Here is a 16544-nt window from a genome sequence, read left to right on the forward strand (position 1 = left end):
CCCCGCAAACCACCTGGTCCCTCCACGCCAAACACATCATCCAAGCTCGCTCGAGCTCCACCACACAACTCGACGCCGCTTGTCCACTTTCAACACCTCTCTCACAAATGCCGTTCTTCGAGAGCTCGGCCGAATGGCTCGAGCAGTCCGCGCTGCTGCTCAAGGCGCGCCCAACAACCGTACGCAAGCACCACACTGGCGGGAGGACCAAGCGGGCTCGCAAAAGAAGCCAGCCCACCGTCTCTCATTGCTCTCACTGCTCGCAGCATACATGTTCTCAGAGGGAGCGTCCACACACCGACTAACCATGTACAGCAGGCTCGCATCGTAACCAAGTATTCCATCCTGCAGCGACACGAACAGAAGCAACTCAAACGCAAAGACAAGGCGGCCGAAAAGGCGACGAGCAGTGGCCAGAACGGCGACGCCGCTGCCGAGACCCAGGACCGCAGGCAACAGCCCGCGCAGCCGGACCGCCCAAAGGGCGTCTTGATCATCAAGACGTACGACCCGGCGAGTGGTGTCTGTTTGAAGTACAAGACGAACAAGGCCGCCGAGGTTGGTCGGCTGGTGGCTAGTTTGGAGAAGTTGGCGAGGACCATGGCTGCGTTGCCGGACAAGCCTGAAGGTGAGTCTTGGCCTCCTGAGTACCTGCGGTGCTGTCAATCGCATTGGGCGGGTGTCATTATATATCTTTTCGGAGCGCGAGCGCGAGCGCAAATCTGGACGGTGTCTTCTTCACTGGTGCATTGGCTGACAAACATCTCTCAGACGTCGCCATGCTCGACGCCCCCATTGCCGGTGAACAAGGCACCGGTACGAACACACCGAACCTGGAAGCAGCGCCCAAGACCGACTCCAAACCGGCGCAAGGCGGCGGCGGCGGAAAGAAAAAGAAGAAGGGCAAGAAATGAGGTGCATACCGCTGCGGACTATTCAAGAGGAAATGGGCTTCAGGGCTGGGAAAAAGATACGGACGATGGGGCACAAAAAGAGGGAGGGTTTTTGCTGGAAGAGAAGGGCGCGTATGGCGGACAATCTCCTCCATGCTATTGGTTGGAGACCGCAGAGGAATGAGAGGCAGACTCGCTGGAGTCAGGATGGATGTGGAAGCGAAAGCGAACGAATCAGCCAGCGTGGGAGCGTCGCCGGCTTCATATCTCGACCAGAATTCGGCGCCTTTGGTGGCCGGATTCGGGAAAACTACCAGCTCTATACCCATCATTGCAGACACACGCGGCCTTTCCCATTGCCAGAAGTCAGAAAAAAGGCATTCGTTCATGCTGGCTCACGAGGCCATGTCGCTCTTAAAGACACCAGATGGCTGGGAAAATCAAGGAAAGCTTTCTGCGTCATCCATTGTACGACACCAAAGACATAGAGACGACAGGAAATAAGATGCAAAAAAAATCAAGAACATCCATATCTCACGAACGCAGCATCGACACCAAATGCGTTACCAGCCATGGGCAAGTGCCAGCGCCGACTACATTGCAAAATTGAAGCTCTAGTTGCGTTGAATCGCTCTGATTCCGGTGCTGCTACTGTTCCTCTAAGATCACTCTTTGAGTGAAACGCCAACTCTTACATCGGGAGACAACAACAACTCTAGAGACGAATGTGGACCATATATTAATCAGGGTTGGAAGCAACGCAACCAGTCGCCAAAGTCGCCTGGTAATGATGCGCGACTCGCCAACTTAAAGCACTCAGCATCTGTTCTCTTGGCAATCACTCATCGACAAGTCAACGATGCATTGCAGTCATTGCTCTGCTTTCCGAGTTGGGGTATATATACTGCGACAAGAGGTCCGTTGGTAGTACTTTGGCTGAAAAAAAAAAAAAAAAAAACTTTTGCTGTTTCTAAACTCTCCTCAAGATTGCCCACAGTCACTCTTCCCTCTCTGTCGTACAAAAATCAGAGCTTGCAAGACGCATTCGTCACCAGCTATCTCCACAAGAGCCTCCTCCCATGCCAGGTAGAGGGTGTTGTCAAACAAACCAGGCACAAGTGCCCACCACGCCCTATCTACTGCCCAAAACATCCCGTCAGTGCAATTGAAGGCAACGAGGGCGCGAGTGATTGTTGCGTTGGTAGCAGCGAGCGCTGAATGCACGTGTTGGGTGAATGCCGACTGAGGTCTGAGTGACTTGGGCACAGTCCATGCCCCCCGCTTCAGTTAAGAGATATGTCCTCTTTTCTGGTCATCAGATCGACCATGCAAAGACTCGTACTACTACAGAAGACGAACGAGCATGTTGAGGAACTCGCGGTAGTTAGTTTGGTCAAGCCAGCCAGACAGACCAGCACACGAAAAAGGAGGAGGACATGTTCACACATCATGCACGTACGTCCATGGCTTCCGTATGTAGGCATCTGTTCGACTCGAGAAGACTCCACACTCCGACCAGAGAGAGAGAGAGAGAGAGAGAGAGCCTTTCCTTTTCCTATTTGGATCTCATTCTGGATAGGTATCTTGGTGCCTCCTGTCCCTCTCCCTATCCCTCCCTCCCTCCCCCTCGTCCCCATCATCCCCTTTACAGCCAGCCCAGCGCCGTACAATTGCTGCTGCGGCTTGCTCGGCTACATGCTGTCCCAACCCACGCCTCCCCGTCGCTTTCGGCCATTTAAATGCTGCAAGTTACATGGGTGTACCGTCGTGCTCTGCAAACAGAACCTCCTCCTGTCTTCCACGTTGCGTGTGGAATGGTAGGTTGGCTGGTTCGAGGCGAGTGGCCGGGAGGTCCACCATGCTCGTCGCCATCTCGTTTGCTGTGGAGAACCCGACGTCTCGCTCTCGTCCGTCGTCCCCTTCATGTCCACGGCGTGGTTGGACTTTTGGTTCCCGGCCTTCGTGGGTAGGGTTGGTTGGGCCGGTGGTGTATGTACAAAGCGAAGTTGCAACAGGCAAACCGATGATGATGATGCGACGCAGCTGCTCCACCCAAAGGTATCGTGGCGTGCAAAAACAAGGCCAGCTTGACCAATCTCCAGATAAACGTCTGTCTGTGTCCTATCTCGTCACATCGTCTCCTCACCGCCTCCTCTCACCCGCCGCATCGCCATCGGCGCCTTCCCCGGCACCGCTCGCACCGCCGCTCAGCACGCCCGCCAAGCCGCGGAGCACGTCGAAGCTGCCGACATTGGTCGTGCCAGCGCGCTCGCGGGCCTCCTTGTCGCGCTGCTCGAGGCGCTGTGCGGCGGACGCCAGGACGGCGTCGGCGACGCGGTCGGCTGCGGCGCGGTACTGGGCGAGCTTGTGGACGCCGTCGGCGAAGAGGTCGGTTTGGGCGGGCAGGGAGGTTGTGATGGTTTGGAGGCGGGTGTGAATGTCGGATTGTCGTTGTTGCGAGGGAACAGCGGTCGGGGCGGGTGCTGCTGCTGCGGGATCTTGTGAGATCGTGGATGGGTCGGCGTCGGGCGCTCCTGATGCGGCCTTGGGAGGTTCGTCTGATGATTCTGGTTTTGAGGTTGATGGGTCGGATGTGTCGGTGGGTTTCGAGGATGATGCTGTCGAGGTGGTAGCGGGTCCGAGGTTCAGAGTAAGGCCCCTGAGCTGTTCGAGTATCTTTGCTTGCTCTGGATCAAGAAGCGCTGCATTAATGGTGTCGAGACTGGTGGCTGATGCGGGATCTGCTGGAGGCGCATCTGGTAATGCCTCTGCATCTCCCGACGAGAGCGCTTCCGGTTTCTTGAGAAGCTTCTCCCACGACTTCTTCTCTTCTTCCAGTCTGTTTAATCTGTCAACATTCACGCCATCCTGTCTGGCCGCTGCTCGACTTACCGCTTGACCTCAGCTTCCAGCTCCTCGAGCCTTTTTGCATTGTCCACGTTTCGCGGATTTGGCTTCTTGACAACGGTGGTGGGCTCGACATCTTCTCGGTCAAACCAATTCGACATTTCCGACTTGCTTGCAAAGTCTTGAAGAAGCTCTTGTTGTATTGCACGTGCTGTAACCCCCGAATTAGCCTCTGCGGCCCGCTCCGCCCGCAATCAACGCGCCAAGCCACTTACCAGCCATGATGGCACTCGAGTCTGGTACATCGCCGCTTGGCTTCTCTGGCAAAGCTCGCGTTCCGCACCATACCAGCAATTGCTTCATCCGTCGAGGCTCAGGTAAACTGTCCTCGATGAGCTTGTAAAACTCCTCCGTAGCCACCTCGGCATGCGGCACAGCTGCGTCATCATCAGCATCTAGTGATTGAGGTTTTCTTCCGCCGGGGCCGCGATTCTCACCGTTCGAAGTGCCGCTGTCAATAAGAGAGCTGGCGCGCCTACCACGTAGACCTGTACTGCTCCGCCTGTGTCCCGAACCTCCACCTTTCCGCAACTCTTTATTACGCTTGATTATGGGTGTGTCGGCAAACGGTAGCGCAATCTTGGTGCCTTCGCGGCTGGGCTGATCTGATTGAGGTTGCGCGCCGTTGGGACCCACGAGAGCCAACCCTTCGTCCTCTTCAGCGCGGCCTTTGGGCGTTCGCGTCTCCTTCTCTGCGATTGACTTGCGAGTCCGCTTGGGCTTTTCTGCTGCCGGTGTTGCGACGGCTGCTGGAGCTTGACTTTGAGGGACGTGGTCGCCAGATAACCTCGCCGACCTCCGTCTCTTGGGACCTGGCTCAATCTCGTCCGCGACTGCTGGTGCAATCGCGGCCAGCGACTTTTTCGTGGTCTTGGGTTTCTTCGCAGGTTCGCTCGGGGCAGGCTTCGTAGGCTTCGTCGGTGCAGCTTTGGCAGGTTTGGTGACTTTCGGTGGGGCGGGTGCTGGCTCCGGCTCCGGCTCAGGCTCTTCTTGAACGGGTGCGGTCGTTGGCTTTTTTGCCGTTTTTCGTGAGCGCCCTCTAGAGAACGTGAAGCCATCGTCATCCTCTTCGTAGGATGCTGCTGGCGATGCGTCAGCAACTGTCCAACATACCAACCCTCGGCGCATCTCTGCATTGTTCCCCAATCTCCAAATCCAACATCATGTCCCAGGTGCAAAAATCCACTCACCACTCTTGGCCGATCTTCCTTTCGCCGCTCCTCCAGCTTTCCCCTTGTCTGCCTTATTTCCCGTCCCATTGACGCCATTAACTCCCTCTGCGTCATTTGCCTTCCCAGCCCCACTCGAACCCGTCTTGGCCTTTTTCACAGCAGGCACCACCACCGGTTCATCATCCTGGAATGCCAGACGCGCGCTGCGTCTTCGCCCCGCCGTGCGCTGGGTCGACGTCATGCTCAAGGACTGCAAGGGCGTGCGCACAACGAGCGCAGTCATGGACGCGGCGCGTCGCTCGAAGGGACAGACTGCGCGCTTAGGCGGAGGGAGCGTCGGGGATTGCGTCGTCGATGGAGATGTTGGTCGGCAGGCACGAGCTGCCCGCGGCGGCGCAAGGAGAGTCGGTGGCTATGGCAAGCCAGAAGGTCAAGGTCCAGTACGCAGGGTTCGATGGGCGGCCGTCTCGCCCTGTTGTAGCTGGGTTTATGCAAAGCTCTAGATGCAATGCGCAAGCACCGGAGCTGTCCTTGACGCGTGTTTTTGGCGATGCGGGCGGGTCCTGGGGCGACCGAGCGTAGGATGACGCGTTGGAGATAATGATTGCGTGCCCGCAGCTAATGGATAGAGGTCGTCGGGCGATTAGGCGTGGTGCGGACGCGGTATGCGCTGTCAGGGAAGTCGATATCGGGCCTTTGGTGTTGACCGGCTTCCATGCGCACCCCGCCAAGAAGCGGAAAATCAAAACAACCGGCACGTGATCGGCCCCAATGCGGTAATTCCGCAGTCTCCGCTCTGCAACATCTCCACACGCAATCGAACCAAAAAGTCATGTTTGAATTTGTACATGGAGCGGCCAGCATTGGACCTCTACTCCCCAAGTCGTCGTCTGTCTCGGCTAATGTATGTAGTCTAATACTCAAAAAGGGTGAATTCCGCTCAATCAAATCCTCCAGCCGCTCAAAGCGCAAGCAGTCATCTCATCGTTATCCATCGCTCATGACTCGACTGCCTACTTGAGGTCATGGCCAGATGGAAGGTCCATTTGTGGTGCCAGGTTGCCTTCGATGCGCCTCTTCGCATCCTGCTTCTCATCGGACGTGGGGTTGACCTTGCGCATGTCTGGGGTGTGCGGCGCACGACCAATGCTGTGGCCTACGGACATGCCAACGCGAATCTATGACGAATTAGCAACTGGCCAGAATTTGTAAAGGAAATAACTTACCAATGTCTCGAGGGCGCCATTCGAATTTTCGACCAAATCATCGTCCCACTCCATCACACCTGGCTCGAAAAGCAGGAGAATTGTGCTACCTCCAAACTTGAAATAGCCCAGCTCCTCAGCCCTCGACACCTTTTCTCCAGGTTCGCGGGTGATGACGGTACTACCAACCATCATGGCGCCAACACAAATAACCATGACCCTACCATGGCAAACAGAGTCAATGGGAACGCAGATCCTCACGTTCTCGCCATAGACATCGAGAGCAGAACGAATGGCCATTGGGTTGACCGTGTAGTACTCTCCTTCGATGGTCTTGGGCTCACCCATGATACCGTCGACTGGGATGTGGAATCTGTGGTAGTCCTGAGGCGCCAACCGGAAGATTCCAAGGGCACCGCCTTCAAACCTGGAGACGTCTTCTGGGTACGCCTTGCCGAGCAGGCGCTCAACGGTAAAGCCACGACCCTTGACCCAAACCTCTTGTGCGCGCTTCAGCTGGTTGAAAACGACGCTTCGGCAGTCTGCTGGTGAGGTGATGATTTGCGGGTCGTCCGGAGCAGAGCATGGTCGCGCCTCCGGCTTGAGGGCACGGTAAAAGAACTCGTTGAAAGTCTTGAACTCCTCAATAGGCAGCAAGACTTCGGACATGTCCAGTTGATGGAAAGCAATGAAACCAGGAATCTCTGCGACGGAAGCGGGATCATCGTACTTTTTGCCCTGCTTGATGCTCAGGGATTTGAGAAGCTTGCGTGCTGAAAAACCGTTAGCGTGAGTGCGTCTGGTGAGAACGAGAATCCTACCTTTTTTGCCCTCCATCTCCCCCCTCTTCAGACCCTTGTATAGCAAACGAATGCCAAGTCTAACGTACACACTCATGCGCTCTTCGTTGATCTGGCCGGTAATGCGATCCTGGACAAGAATGTTTGCCGAATTGGCACCAAGCTTGTAGCCGCCATACGAGACCTTAGTAATGACCTTGGAGTACCACTTGCGCTGTGCCTGGCTGGAGGTGACAAAGCCTGCCATAACGATGTTGTTGACCTGTCTCCAGTCCTGACTGGCGCATGTTGCGACGTGTGTAATAATATCAGCCTCAGTCCTCTTGTTCAAGCGCGGCTGGTGGCAGATGGGACATTCTCGAATCTCGACGACGTGTTCCTCGTCCTTTTCGTCGGCGAGGTCGTCCTTGTCGAGGAAATATCCCTCCTCGCCCTCTTGTCCCATGGGCTCTTGTTCAATAGTCGGAATCACGGACGTGTGGGACAGATTATTGAGCGGAGTCCCAGAGCTAGACGACAGAGACGGCGTTGGAGGGTCTGAATGTTGGCCAACAGATGATGCATGAGTTGGAGTCAGTTGGCCCCGTCTTCTGGCCGCACGCTCCTGCGACTGTTGAATTTGATCCTCAAGGCAAATCACTGCCTGGTCAAAGGTCAATTCCAACTCCCCGTTGTTTTCTTCGGCAAAACGTTCAAAGAAACTGTCAATCGTAGCGTCGTGCAGAGTGGAGCCCAGGGTGTCCAGCATCGTACTGAGCTCAATCTTGTCGATCCGGCCACTGTCGTCCGCGTCGTAATGCCTGAGCATAGCGCGCCAAAACTGCTGCCTCAAGGCCCGGTATGGCATGTACTTGGCCCTAATGTACAGTTTCGGCGAGTGCTTTCCCTCCCAGCGGTCACCTTTCTTCAGTTCCAGGGGTATCGTGAAGAACCGGAAGCCGTCGTCCTCTTCCTGTCCGGGCGTTCCCTGTGATGGCGAGGAGTCGACGTTGATTGCAGGGATATCCTTCTGACTTCGGTTTGGAGTGCTGGTGGGTGGGCTTCCAGAAGAGGCGCTTGTAGGAGCATCCACTTGTGGTCGTGTTTCGGAGCCATTGAGACTTGATGATAATGAAGTATAAGAACTCTCTTTCTTTAGAGGCGGCTTGCCGGCGCGCTGCAAACTTGCCGCTGACGAGGATCTAGACAAGGGTAATCTGAATCGAGACTTTTTCGGACCTTCCTGTGTGGAGACTGCCGCGGTGGCTTCCTGAGGCTCCGGCAGTTTGTACAAACCCGTAACCGGATCAGCCTCAGGGGCGACAGACGTGCAGTTATCGAGCGGGAAATTTGCGGCGCCAACGTAATCGTGATTTGAGAGCTTGTCCTTGTCGACGACTTGAAAATTGAGCGAGAACTTGGTCTCGTGCTTCATGACCTGGAACACGAGCTTCTCGTCAAAGATGGGGTTCAAGTTGTGACGGATCGCGCGAGTACGGTACGTTCGCTTTCCAAGCGAAGTGACGACAAAAGGGTCCATGTCGAAGCCGGTACGGGTCACTGATGACAGTCAGACGACGAATTGGTCGCGATTGAAGCGACAACACTTACTGTTCTTCTCGGGAGGGAGGTCTGTAATCTTTTGAATCTCGAGGAAGAGAACGCCGGCAATGTCAGAGTTGCCATTGAACTCGTACGAGCGCTGTTTGGCCTTTCTCCGTAGCTTCGCCATCCGCAGGCGCCTCTTCTTCTTTTCCTTCTTTTCCGATTTCTTCGAGTCGTCGGTCTCGTCGGACTCGTCCTCGGAGTCGTCGTCCAACTCTCCGCTGCTCAAGCGCTCCAAGTCTTCGTCTTCGTCGGACGAGAATCCCAGCATGCCCATCAGCTTCTGCTGCAGTTGTTCGGGTGTAGCCGAGGGGTGTGCGAGGTCTAGAACTTGAAACTGAAGCAGCACTTCACCAGTGACGTGACTACTCTTCCGGCCGCTTCTCCTACTTTCGAGTGCAAACCATCTGGGTTCCTGTAGATTCAGGCCAGCAGAAAGAATATCCTCGAGGGCGACGTCGAATTCGCCCATGTAGTCCTTGCTGAAGCGGTCCTTGTCCCAGCACACGCCCTCAAGCAGTAGGCTCTGGGAGCCCGTGATGGGCAAGTCGAAGGTCTGATTCCATTCCGGGTTGAGGGTCTTTGCGATTGCGGGAGTGGCCTCTTTGGCATCGCCGAGGGTGAGTACCAGGTACTGTTTAGGGGCTCGTCAGCGACGCGCTTCAACAACATTCCCGTTGCGCGGGCCACCCCCTAGACGCAGGCAGCACTCACCGGATCGCTTGTGCCGCCTTTATCTTTGGCAGCCAGATTGCGGCCTTTGAGGACCTTGACGCGCAGCACGAGGTTCGAGCTCTTGGCGTCTCCGGACATTGCGGGTCTGGGGCTGGTGCTGCGACTGGACTGCGGCTGCGGCTGTTCCGTAGTGGGGATGGATGCAGCGTTGTTTGCAGAAGCCTGGTGTAGAGAAGCGCTGCTCTTAAGTCGGTTGGGGAGGCTGAGTCGGGAGGAAAGGTGGACCATGGTGAGGGGAAGAGTCGGAGGGCGGGCGGCGGCAGCCAGCAGCAGGCTGTCGAGGTACAACAGGACAAGATGCAGTGATGGCAGAGGGGACAATCGAGGATCTAGATCAGGGAGCTGGCGACGGGGGTACGAGTCAGAGGACAGTGGTGCGAGCCAAGTGCGGGAAGCCCGGACCAAGGAGCTTGAATGCGGCCACCAGTTCCCGTGTCAGAGTCGGAGGAGGGTGGAATGCAGCAAGAAGTAGTAGAATGATATGTTAAGGAAGAAGAGAGGGAGTCGTGTTGTATACGGTAGAAGCAGACCAACAGGGGCAAATGACAGATGGGGGATATTCGCTTGGCAAGGGTCCCTCTCCAAGTGCCGTCAGTCCCATCACAGCCAAAAAGCCACGGCCTTCCAGAATTGGGGACGTCACCGGCGCAACTTGTGGTCAGCACGAGCGACGAGTACGAGCACAGCCAGCACAGCCATTGTTATCTGCGGCGAAGCAACCTACTTGAACCACCTTTTCGGCCTCTCAGCATCCGACTTCCGCGCAGATATACAAAAGGTGGCCACAAGGACTGAAAGGCTGCAAGACTTCGCGCGGGGATGCATGCCTGCTGCTTGCTTGTTCTCCAACCAAAACACCTACCCGTCCTCGTCGCTGCACGTCATCGCCGCCGGTACTTTCTGCTCCACTCAAGTCCACTCTCTCTCCGCCTTTCCGTCCGATCCGCTGGCCTGCCCGGGGTGATGTGCTTGCATGGATATTGTCGAGGAAACCCTCGAGCATTTCTCAACGTGTGAGAGATGTTTCATGGCCGCTGACCACTTGCGTCAATCAATTCCTGAGCACCAATCAATATCTACCCGCATCGCATCCTTTATTCGCTCCGAGAGACGCTGCCAGCTGGAATGCAACTAACATATAGGATCCCCAAAATCGCGCAAGAACAACATCTTCAACTCTTGCCAGGACGCCGTGGCGAAGCTTCTGCCAAGTCCGAGGCTAAGAAGCGCCTTGCCTTCTCGCCTGGTTTTCTGCTCCCCCAAGACTTCAATGCTGTCCAATGCTGTCCAATGCTGTCCAATGCTGTTGTTATCCGCAGCCATGTCAAAAATCCTCCGACGCCTTCCCTTCCTTATACAAGGCTGCGGCAGATGCGCCAAAACTCCATGGTCGCCGCCATGGCGCAGCGCGCTTGCCTCAACCTCGCACCCGCCAAGACGCTTACACTCTCCGTCCACGAGGTGGTTTGTTGTTCTGGCGGGATGACGTCGACGCCAACAGTCCTTTGTCCGTGTTTCGCATCGCTGTTGGCTGCCACCGCCAAGACTCTTCATTCTGTGTCTCTTTCCAACATGTAAGTCAAAACTCACGGCATGCTCTCGTCATCATCCTCTGTACAAGCTGCCATCGATAACTATTTTCTCTATCAAGTGGAGCACACCCGGTGGAGACGTTGTTGCTTCGTCATGGCCTTCCGACCCGCGCGCGCGCGCAAAGTCCAACCGCGCCTGCATTTCTGACGAGTTTCTGCCGAGGTCGAGACTGACTTCGGTCCTCAAACATGGTTCCACAGCCATTATTCCGCAAGAGACGGCGAGCTCGCGCCCGATTCGCCGACCAGTCTCTTTCTGTACTGACATACCGCCCTTGTCAGCTCAAGGCATGCGCCTTTTCAACCGAAGCAGTAGCAAGAAGTTGCACAACCACCACCTTCATTCATGCCGGCGGCTGAATAAGGTAGCCGCCTTGATTGGTCACTGAATCACGCTCCCCCCCTTCCCCCCCCCGCGGCGGCCAAGGCGGCAGGCGGGTGCGGGTGCTGCTCAGGAACGCTGCAAACTCTCCTTTGCGTTGGGAAAGTCTATGTGAAGTCTCAACCAGCCGTCCCCTCTCTCTCGTATTCGCTCATTGGGTGGTGTTTGAGACCAGCCTCAAACCGTTTCCGACGGTGAGCCTTGGGCAATCATCATCCGAGTGAAGGCATTGGGTTGCTACTGTAACTACCATGCTTGCTTCTGTTACTTGCTTGCACGCGCTTCAGCTGTGCCAGGTCCCAACAGTTATGCGGGCGAGGAAAAAGAAAAGAAGAGTGCTGCAAAGCTAGCTGGAATGCGGGGAAGCGGTCCAGGTACGGCGCGCCTAAACTAACGTCCTTTTCGGCATCAAACCACACCATTCGGCATTTGCAGCGTCTACAGATGACTACACGACCAGTCTATGCCATGTGTCTTGAGCATTCAGCGTCTTCAGTGGACAGTCGTTTCTGTTTTACGACCGAAGATGCTCTCAGGACGGGAAGAGCAGCAGACTGAGTCGCACGTGGTCATGTTGCTCTAGTCCAACGCGCTTAGGAGGCGAATCTCGACCACTGCCAATGCCAGCATGGAAGATGATTCGAAAAAAAGTACTCCTTGAATGTGGCGTGGTAGAAAAGGTATGGCACAGAGAAGAAAGTACTCGGTTTACTAAAGAACCACTCCTTTTGGAGCCCGTAACTTCGCATCATTTCCTTTGGTATGATTGGCAAGAAACACTTAGGTGAGATCAGCCCTGGTCAAGTGGTGTCGTAGTTGTGTGCTATCAAGCCTTGAAAAGAGGCCACAAGACTTTTACTTCCTATTCCGGCTAGCTTTGAAGAGCACCAGCACTCCTTTTCCTGCCAGGCTTGCGACCGCTCGCACATTCCCTACATATTTCTTAGTTGGTTAGCAAGAGCAGTACCTATTTTGAATTCTGTCATGGCGAAGGCAGGTTTAATTCCGTGAAGAGCTTCTGAGGCGGTGAGAAGCCACTGGACTTTTGCGCCTTCCCCGAGTTGCACTCTAGCAGAGTCTCTTCTGCCTGATTCCAGGCCTTTCTTCTTCATGAACGTTTCATTACCACTGCCTCTTCTGAAGGACCTGAGGCAAAGGCAAAGATCCCTCGAGAGACGCGTCTTCTAAACTGCCTGATTTGCAGTCCTCTATCAGCATCTACACGCAGCCAGCCGCATCCTACCTACTCTCACTCCACCTTCTTATCAACAACATCAATACCAAACCTACCCCCCTTCAAACTCTCACTCCCATCCTCCTCTCCCTCTCCCTCTCCCCAGTTCCCCTCTCCACCCACATAATCGCCACCAACCCACCACCCCAGCCGAAACACCGCACCCTCAAAGATCCGGCTCTTCAGCAGATCCTTCTCGTCCCAGTTCCCCGCACCCTCTGGGAAGCGCTTGATCATCTCGCTCCCCACAAACAGGCGCATCTTCGCGCCAATGTTGCCCGGGTCTTCGCGGAGCACCTTTGTGCCGCCGCCCAGAAGAAAGGAGATGCCGGCGCAGACGACCATGAAGGCGAGCAGGCCCTCGAGGATGCGCGACGAGATGGGGCTCTGCTGGAGGCGGAAGCGGCTTCATGTCATGTTGCCGCCGAGGTTGGTCAGGAAGGACGCTTCGGGGAGGTCGGCGTAGTTTGCCGGCAGCGGCCCGAATTGCGCGTGGTTGTATTGCGCCATGATGATTTGGAATTGCCGGTTCATCTTTTGTATGAGCCGTGGTACGTTTTCTGGTCTGACGAGTTCGTCGACTGGAGTGCCGCCGCGGCTGTAGATGATCTTTTGGAAGAAGGGGCTGATGTCTGTGGTGCTGATGTTGTCGCCGTAAAATTTCGACATAGATGCATCGTAGAACACCCACAAGAGGTCTATGAGGTCAATGGGACGAGTGTTTTTGGAGGAGTCTTCGTCAGGGTAGAGCAGATCTGAGTCGTCGATGATGTACTCAGGGACCGCAAAAGTGACGTTTACGAAGAGAACTTCGCTGTAGGGCTCGCAGCAAATGAGTGTCGTGTTTTCGATACCAGAATTTTTCACACTGCCGAGGCCAAATATGTATTTTCCATCCAATCCCTGTAGAATAGCGGTTGCGCCAGCTTCATTCGCGAAGAAGTGATTTGATTTGTTAAACACCATGGTATTCCAAGATGAATTGCCGCCCTTTTCGAGGGTCCTATTGTCCAGACCACAGCTTGCTGGTAGGTGTATGAGAAAATCGTCTTTCATCAAGTCTTTCTCTCGCGGATCGAGTCTCTTAAAGAAATTGTCCAGTGTGCAGTTCATTTGCGCGCGGATGGCCGGTACCCTGGCTCGCAGCCGAAGTCCAGACGATGAATTGTTCCCTTGATGTTGATAGCTCGCAGTAAACCTGGGGAAGGCAAATTCTTCGTGCGTCCACTGAGGATATGAAATGTTCTCAAAGGCAATGAGATCCGGAACTGTTACACAATCCGCGAATCCTGTCCCTCCCAAACAATAATCGCGTGTGGGAGAGCCCTGATTGAACCAGTATTGCAATTCCAATGGTAAGTCTTGGTTGACCGATACGGGTACAGTGTCATAGAGCCCACTCGTGGTTACTGTAAGCAACGAAGCAGCCAGTGAAGCGATCAATATGCCAAAAAGACCCAGTCTCTTGTTTTTGAAGGATTCCACAATGAGAGGTATTGTATGTGTTCCTGGGGGATCTCGTAAAATCACGTCCACTGCTGGTTGCTTGTGACAAAGCTCCTGGAACTGGTCGAGCTGCCTTGCGCTGTTGTCCAGCATGTAGAACAGAAGTCCGACAACGGCCATGCCGAGGGAGGGAACATATATCCACAGATACTTCATAAAATTATCAGGCGAGACGTACGCCAGGCCGTTGTTTCTCGTCGAGTACTGCAGTAGTGTCTCAATCGCCGTGATGAGCAGAAGGGGGATAACCAAAGCAATGGCTCGAAAAAAGCTCCCGGCGGGTCGTGGTTGCCAAAAACGAGATTGGTCTGGTCGCTTCTCTCGTAGACTTTGCTCCAAGTAATGTTTCTGAGATAGCTTGAGAGCATGAAGTGCCAGTGTCGCTGGTCTGTCTGTCGACACAGGTTGAGGGGCAGTGCTCATAATGAAAGATATCGTAACAAGAATTGCCAAAAGAGTTTCTATCAAGTGAGCTGAGAGGCTTTGAACACAAAGTCTGGGTACTGGTCCTGTGAGATTTCCATAAGTCGTGTCCTTTTGAGGAAAAGTCCGAGTGGCCTTGGCCAATTGAATTGCTAAGTCTTGGAAAGTCTTGACAGAGAGTGCTTCCAATATTTTTGGATCGTTCATGTTTTTTAGGTCGTCGTCTGTGGCTGTCATGTTCATTAGTGCAAAGAATCCGTCGCGGATAATGACTTCCGAGTCAAAACTAAGGCCGAATTGTTGTGATGTCGGATTGGACACCTTTGTACCGATCGAATAATTCAAACCATATTGGCCATATGGGTACGATGTTAAATTCACAATTTCTGTGGTGATTCTGTCCGCAAATTCTCTTGGAAGTCGGTGTGTGTCCGTGAAGTTCAGCGCTGTGGTCGCCCGGTGCACTCCCAAAGATCCTGCACTGCTCGACACCCAACCTTGGTAATAGTAATATTCTGGTTCGCAAATGATAGCTGTAAGATTCCATGAAGATGGCTTTAGCCCAGAAGATGCCATTGTTCGCAGAATAAATAAGTGGGTGATATTTTCGGCGAGGTCCGGTCGATGGCAATCCACTTTCTGAATCCTTTCCCATGGACCGTGGTAAGTGCAGTCGATTCCAATTTTGAAACTTCTGAGATGACAGTGTGATGTGTCAACGTCTATGGTATAGTGGAACGGTTCATTATCCGCGCAGCTTGTTGAGCTAAAATTAAAGAAATCAGAATATTGCCAGTGGATAGGCTCACAGTCCTTTAACCGAGCAGTGAAGATGTCCGCGGGGAAAGATAGAGTCGAATCGCTTTCTGAAATTCATCAGTCTTGTGTCCTGTAAGTGATCGTGGGAGCTTACCTCCATCGACAGGAACAAAAGACTGGGTTGCAAATTCAGAAGTCGTTCCAGCTGTGTATAAAGATTTGGACTGGTGGATTGCCCAATATCTTGACCCTGCTCTAGTCGGTGGAATTCCATTGCTTTTGTTAAAGTCGAATCTGTCGAGCAGATTGATTGTGCTGTCTCTGTCGAGGTGTGGATATTGCAAACTGAGGAGACCGGTCGAAACAATGGCCAGAGCCCTAAAAAACCAGGATGCTGTGATGATGCAGGTGACTGGGAAATGTTTCGCCCGCAAAGACGCATAAATTGCTTCGATTGTCGATGTCGTGATGTAGTTCAGTTCCAAGCTCTTCCCAAGCTCGCTTTTACCATTTTTCAATTCCATCCACGGCGTCATTTGCTTGATGCGATACTCTTCCTGTCCCCAGAAGGCAGCCATGATGCCGATGAAGAACGAGGGCCCAAATCTCCACAGGTAGTAGTAATCTTGGGGCACTGTGGCGATTCCATTGTTTTTGGCCGAGTAGTAACGCAGAACTTCGAGGCCAATCATGACGGAAACGAAGAAGCCAATCCAGAGAAGGAAGATCGGTTGTTCAATGCGAAGTGGCTGTCTCTTATGTTGGTCGTGTTGACCCGCCTCGAAATCGTCCGGGGCACTCTTTTGGTTTCGCAAGCTTCCTGAGTCTTGGTCCGTGAGCAAGATCTCCCCGCAAGTCTCGACTGAGACTGTGAATGAGCTCGCTGCACATTGTGGGAAGCGAGTATTGTCTTCTGAATATCGTCGAAGAGGTTGAATTGTTGAGACGTCGGTTACATCAGATACGCTGATGCTGTTCCTCGAGATGCTATCCATGTCTGCAGAGTGAATGGGCTCGTGGCCTTCGGGCCTATCTTTCGTTTCCGTTTGGCAGTCCGTGTCCGCAGGCAGGCAATCAAGAGTCTTCAATCTGAAAAGGGATGGATTGTGTTCCCACAAGAGGGGACTGTCTTCCTCGGAGGCAATTGTGTCAGTGTTTGCTTCATGCCGAAGTTTGGACGATTCCATGGTTGTTTCTGATATGGTAAGAGTTTGTGCGTTGGATGAAGGGAGTGGGTTCCTTCTTGTGTTGCTGCTCGCAGCCCCCCAATTTCTCTTGTAAGTCCAGTGCAATATATAGCCTTGTTATTGGTGTTACCTTGTGAAAAGCCCTAACCTCTAGATGCTCAAAAG

General features: G+C 54.0%; 4 protein-coding genes across 4 annotated transcripts; 1 reads left to right on the plus strand and 3 right to left on the minus strand.

Annotated features, from left to right (window-relative positions):
- Positions 1-107: 107 nt before the first annotated feature.
- BKA78DRAFT_354360 (signal recognition particle 9 kDa protein-domain-containing protein) lies at positions 108-914 on the plus strand (the record flags this gene model as incomplete). Its single annotated transcript, XM_066891719.1, has 3 exons — positions 108-179; positions 316-628; positions 772-914. 3 exons carry the CDS (start codon positions 108-110, stop codon positions 912-914), a joined length of 528 nt encoding a protein of 175 aa, XP_066742695.1.
- Positions 915-3035: 2121 nt separating this feature from the next.
- BKA78DRAFT_381164 (Mis12-Mtw1 protein family-domain-containing protein) lies at positions 3036-5665 on the minus strand (the record flags this gene model as incomplete). Its single annotated transcript, XM_066892993.1, has 5 exons — positions 4991-5665; positions 4238-4879; positions 4016-4177; positions 3786-3951; positions 3036-3732 (listed from the first exon to the last, which is right to left on the minus strand). The coding sequence occupies exons 1-5, from the start codon at positions 5253-5255 to the stop codon at positions 3036-3038; spliced, it is 1932 nt and encodes a 643-aa protein (XP_066742696.1). The 5' UTR covers positions 5256-5665.
- A 124-nt stretch (positions 5666-5789) lies between these two features.
- BKA78DRAFT_318900 (phosphatidylserine decarboxylase-domain-containing protein) lies at positions 5790-9825 on the minus strand. The gene is made up of 5 exons (XM_066888817.1): positions 9276-9825; positions 8568-9195; positions 6999-8516; positions 6199-6950; positions 5790-6150 (listed from the first exon to the last, which is right to left on the minus strand). Exons 1-5 carry the CDS (start codon positions 9522-9524, stop codon positions 5986-5988), a joined length of 3312 nt encoding a protein of 1103 aa, XP_066742697.1. The 5' UTR covers positions 9525-9825; the 3' UTR covers positions 5790-5985.
- A 2783-nt stretch (positions 9826-12608) lies between these two features.
- Positions 12609-14502, minus strand: BKA78DRAFT_165308 (uncharacterized protein). Its single transcript, XM_066883162.1, has one exon. The coding sequence runs from the start codon at positions 14431-14433 to the stop codon at positions 12913-12915; it is 1521 nt and encodes a 506-aa protein (XP_066742698.1). The 5' UTR covers positions 14434-14502; the 3' UTR covers positions 12609-12912.
- Between the last annotated feature and the right edge of the window lie 2042 nt (positions 14503-16544).

This window comes from Phyllosticta capitalensis, assembly GCF_038381095.1.
Source record: "Phyllosticta capitalensis strain CBS 128856 chromosome Unknown BKA78scaffold_7, whole genome shotgun sequence".
NCBI lineage: Eukaryota > Fungi > Ascomycota > Dothideomycetes > Botryosphaeriales > Phyllostictaceae > Phyllosticta > Phyllosticta capitalensis.

What these genes read in the sequence shown, in the direction of transcription:
- BKA78DRAFT_318900 (XM_066888817.1), bottom strand. Translation starts at nt 9,524, where the DNA reads ATGGTCCACCTTTCCTCCCGACTCAGCCTCCCCAACCGACTTAAGAGC. An exon ending in AAGGCGGCACAAGCGATCCG is followed by an intron (nt 9,196 to 9,275) that starts GTGAGTGCTGCC and finishes GCCCCTAAACAG; the next exon opens with TACCTGGTACTCACCCTCGG. An exon ending in ATGGCGCCCTCGAGACATTG is followed by an intron (nt 6,151 to 6,198) that starts GTAAGTTATTTC and finishes AATTCGTCATAG; the next exon opens with ATTCGCGTTGGCATGTCCGT.
- BKA78DRAFT_165308 (XM_066883162.1), bottom strand. Translation starts at nt 14,433, where the DNA reads ATGAGCACTGCCCCTCAACCTGTGTCGACAGACAGACCAGCGACACTG.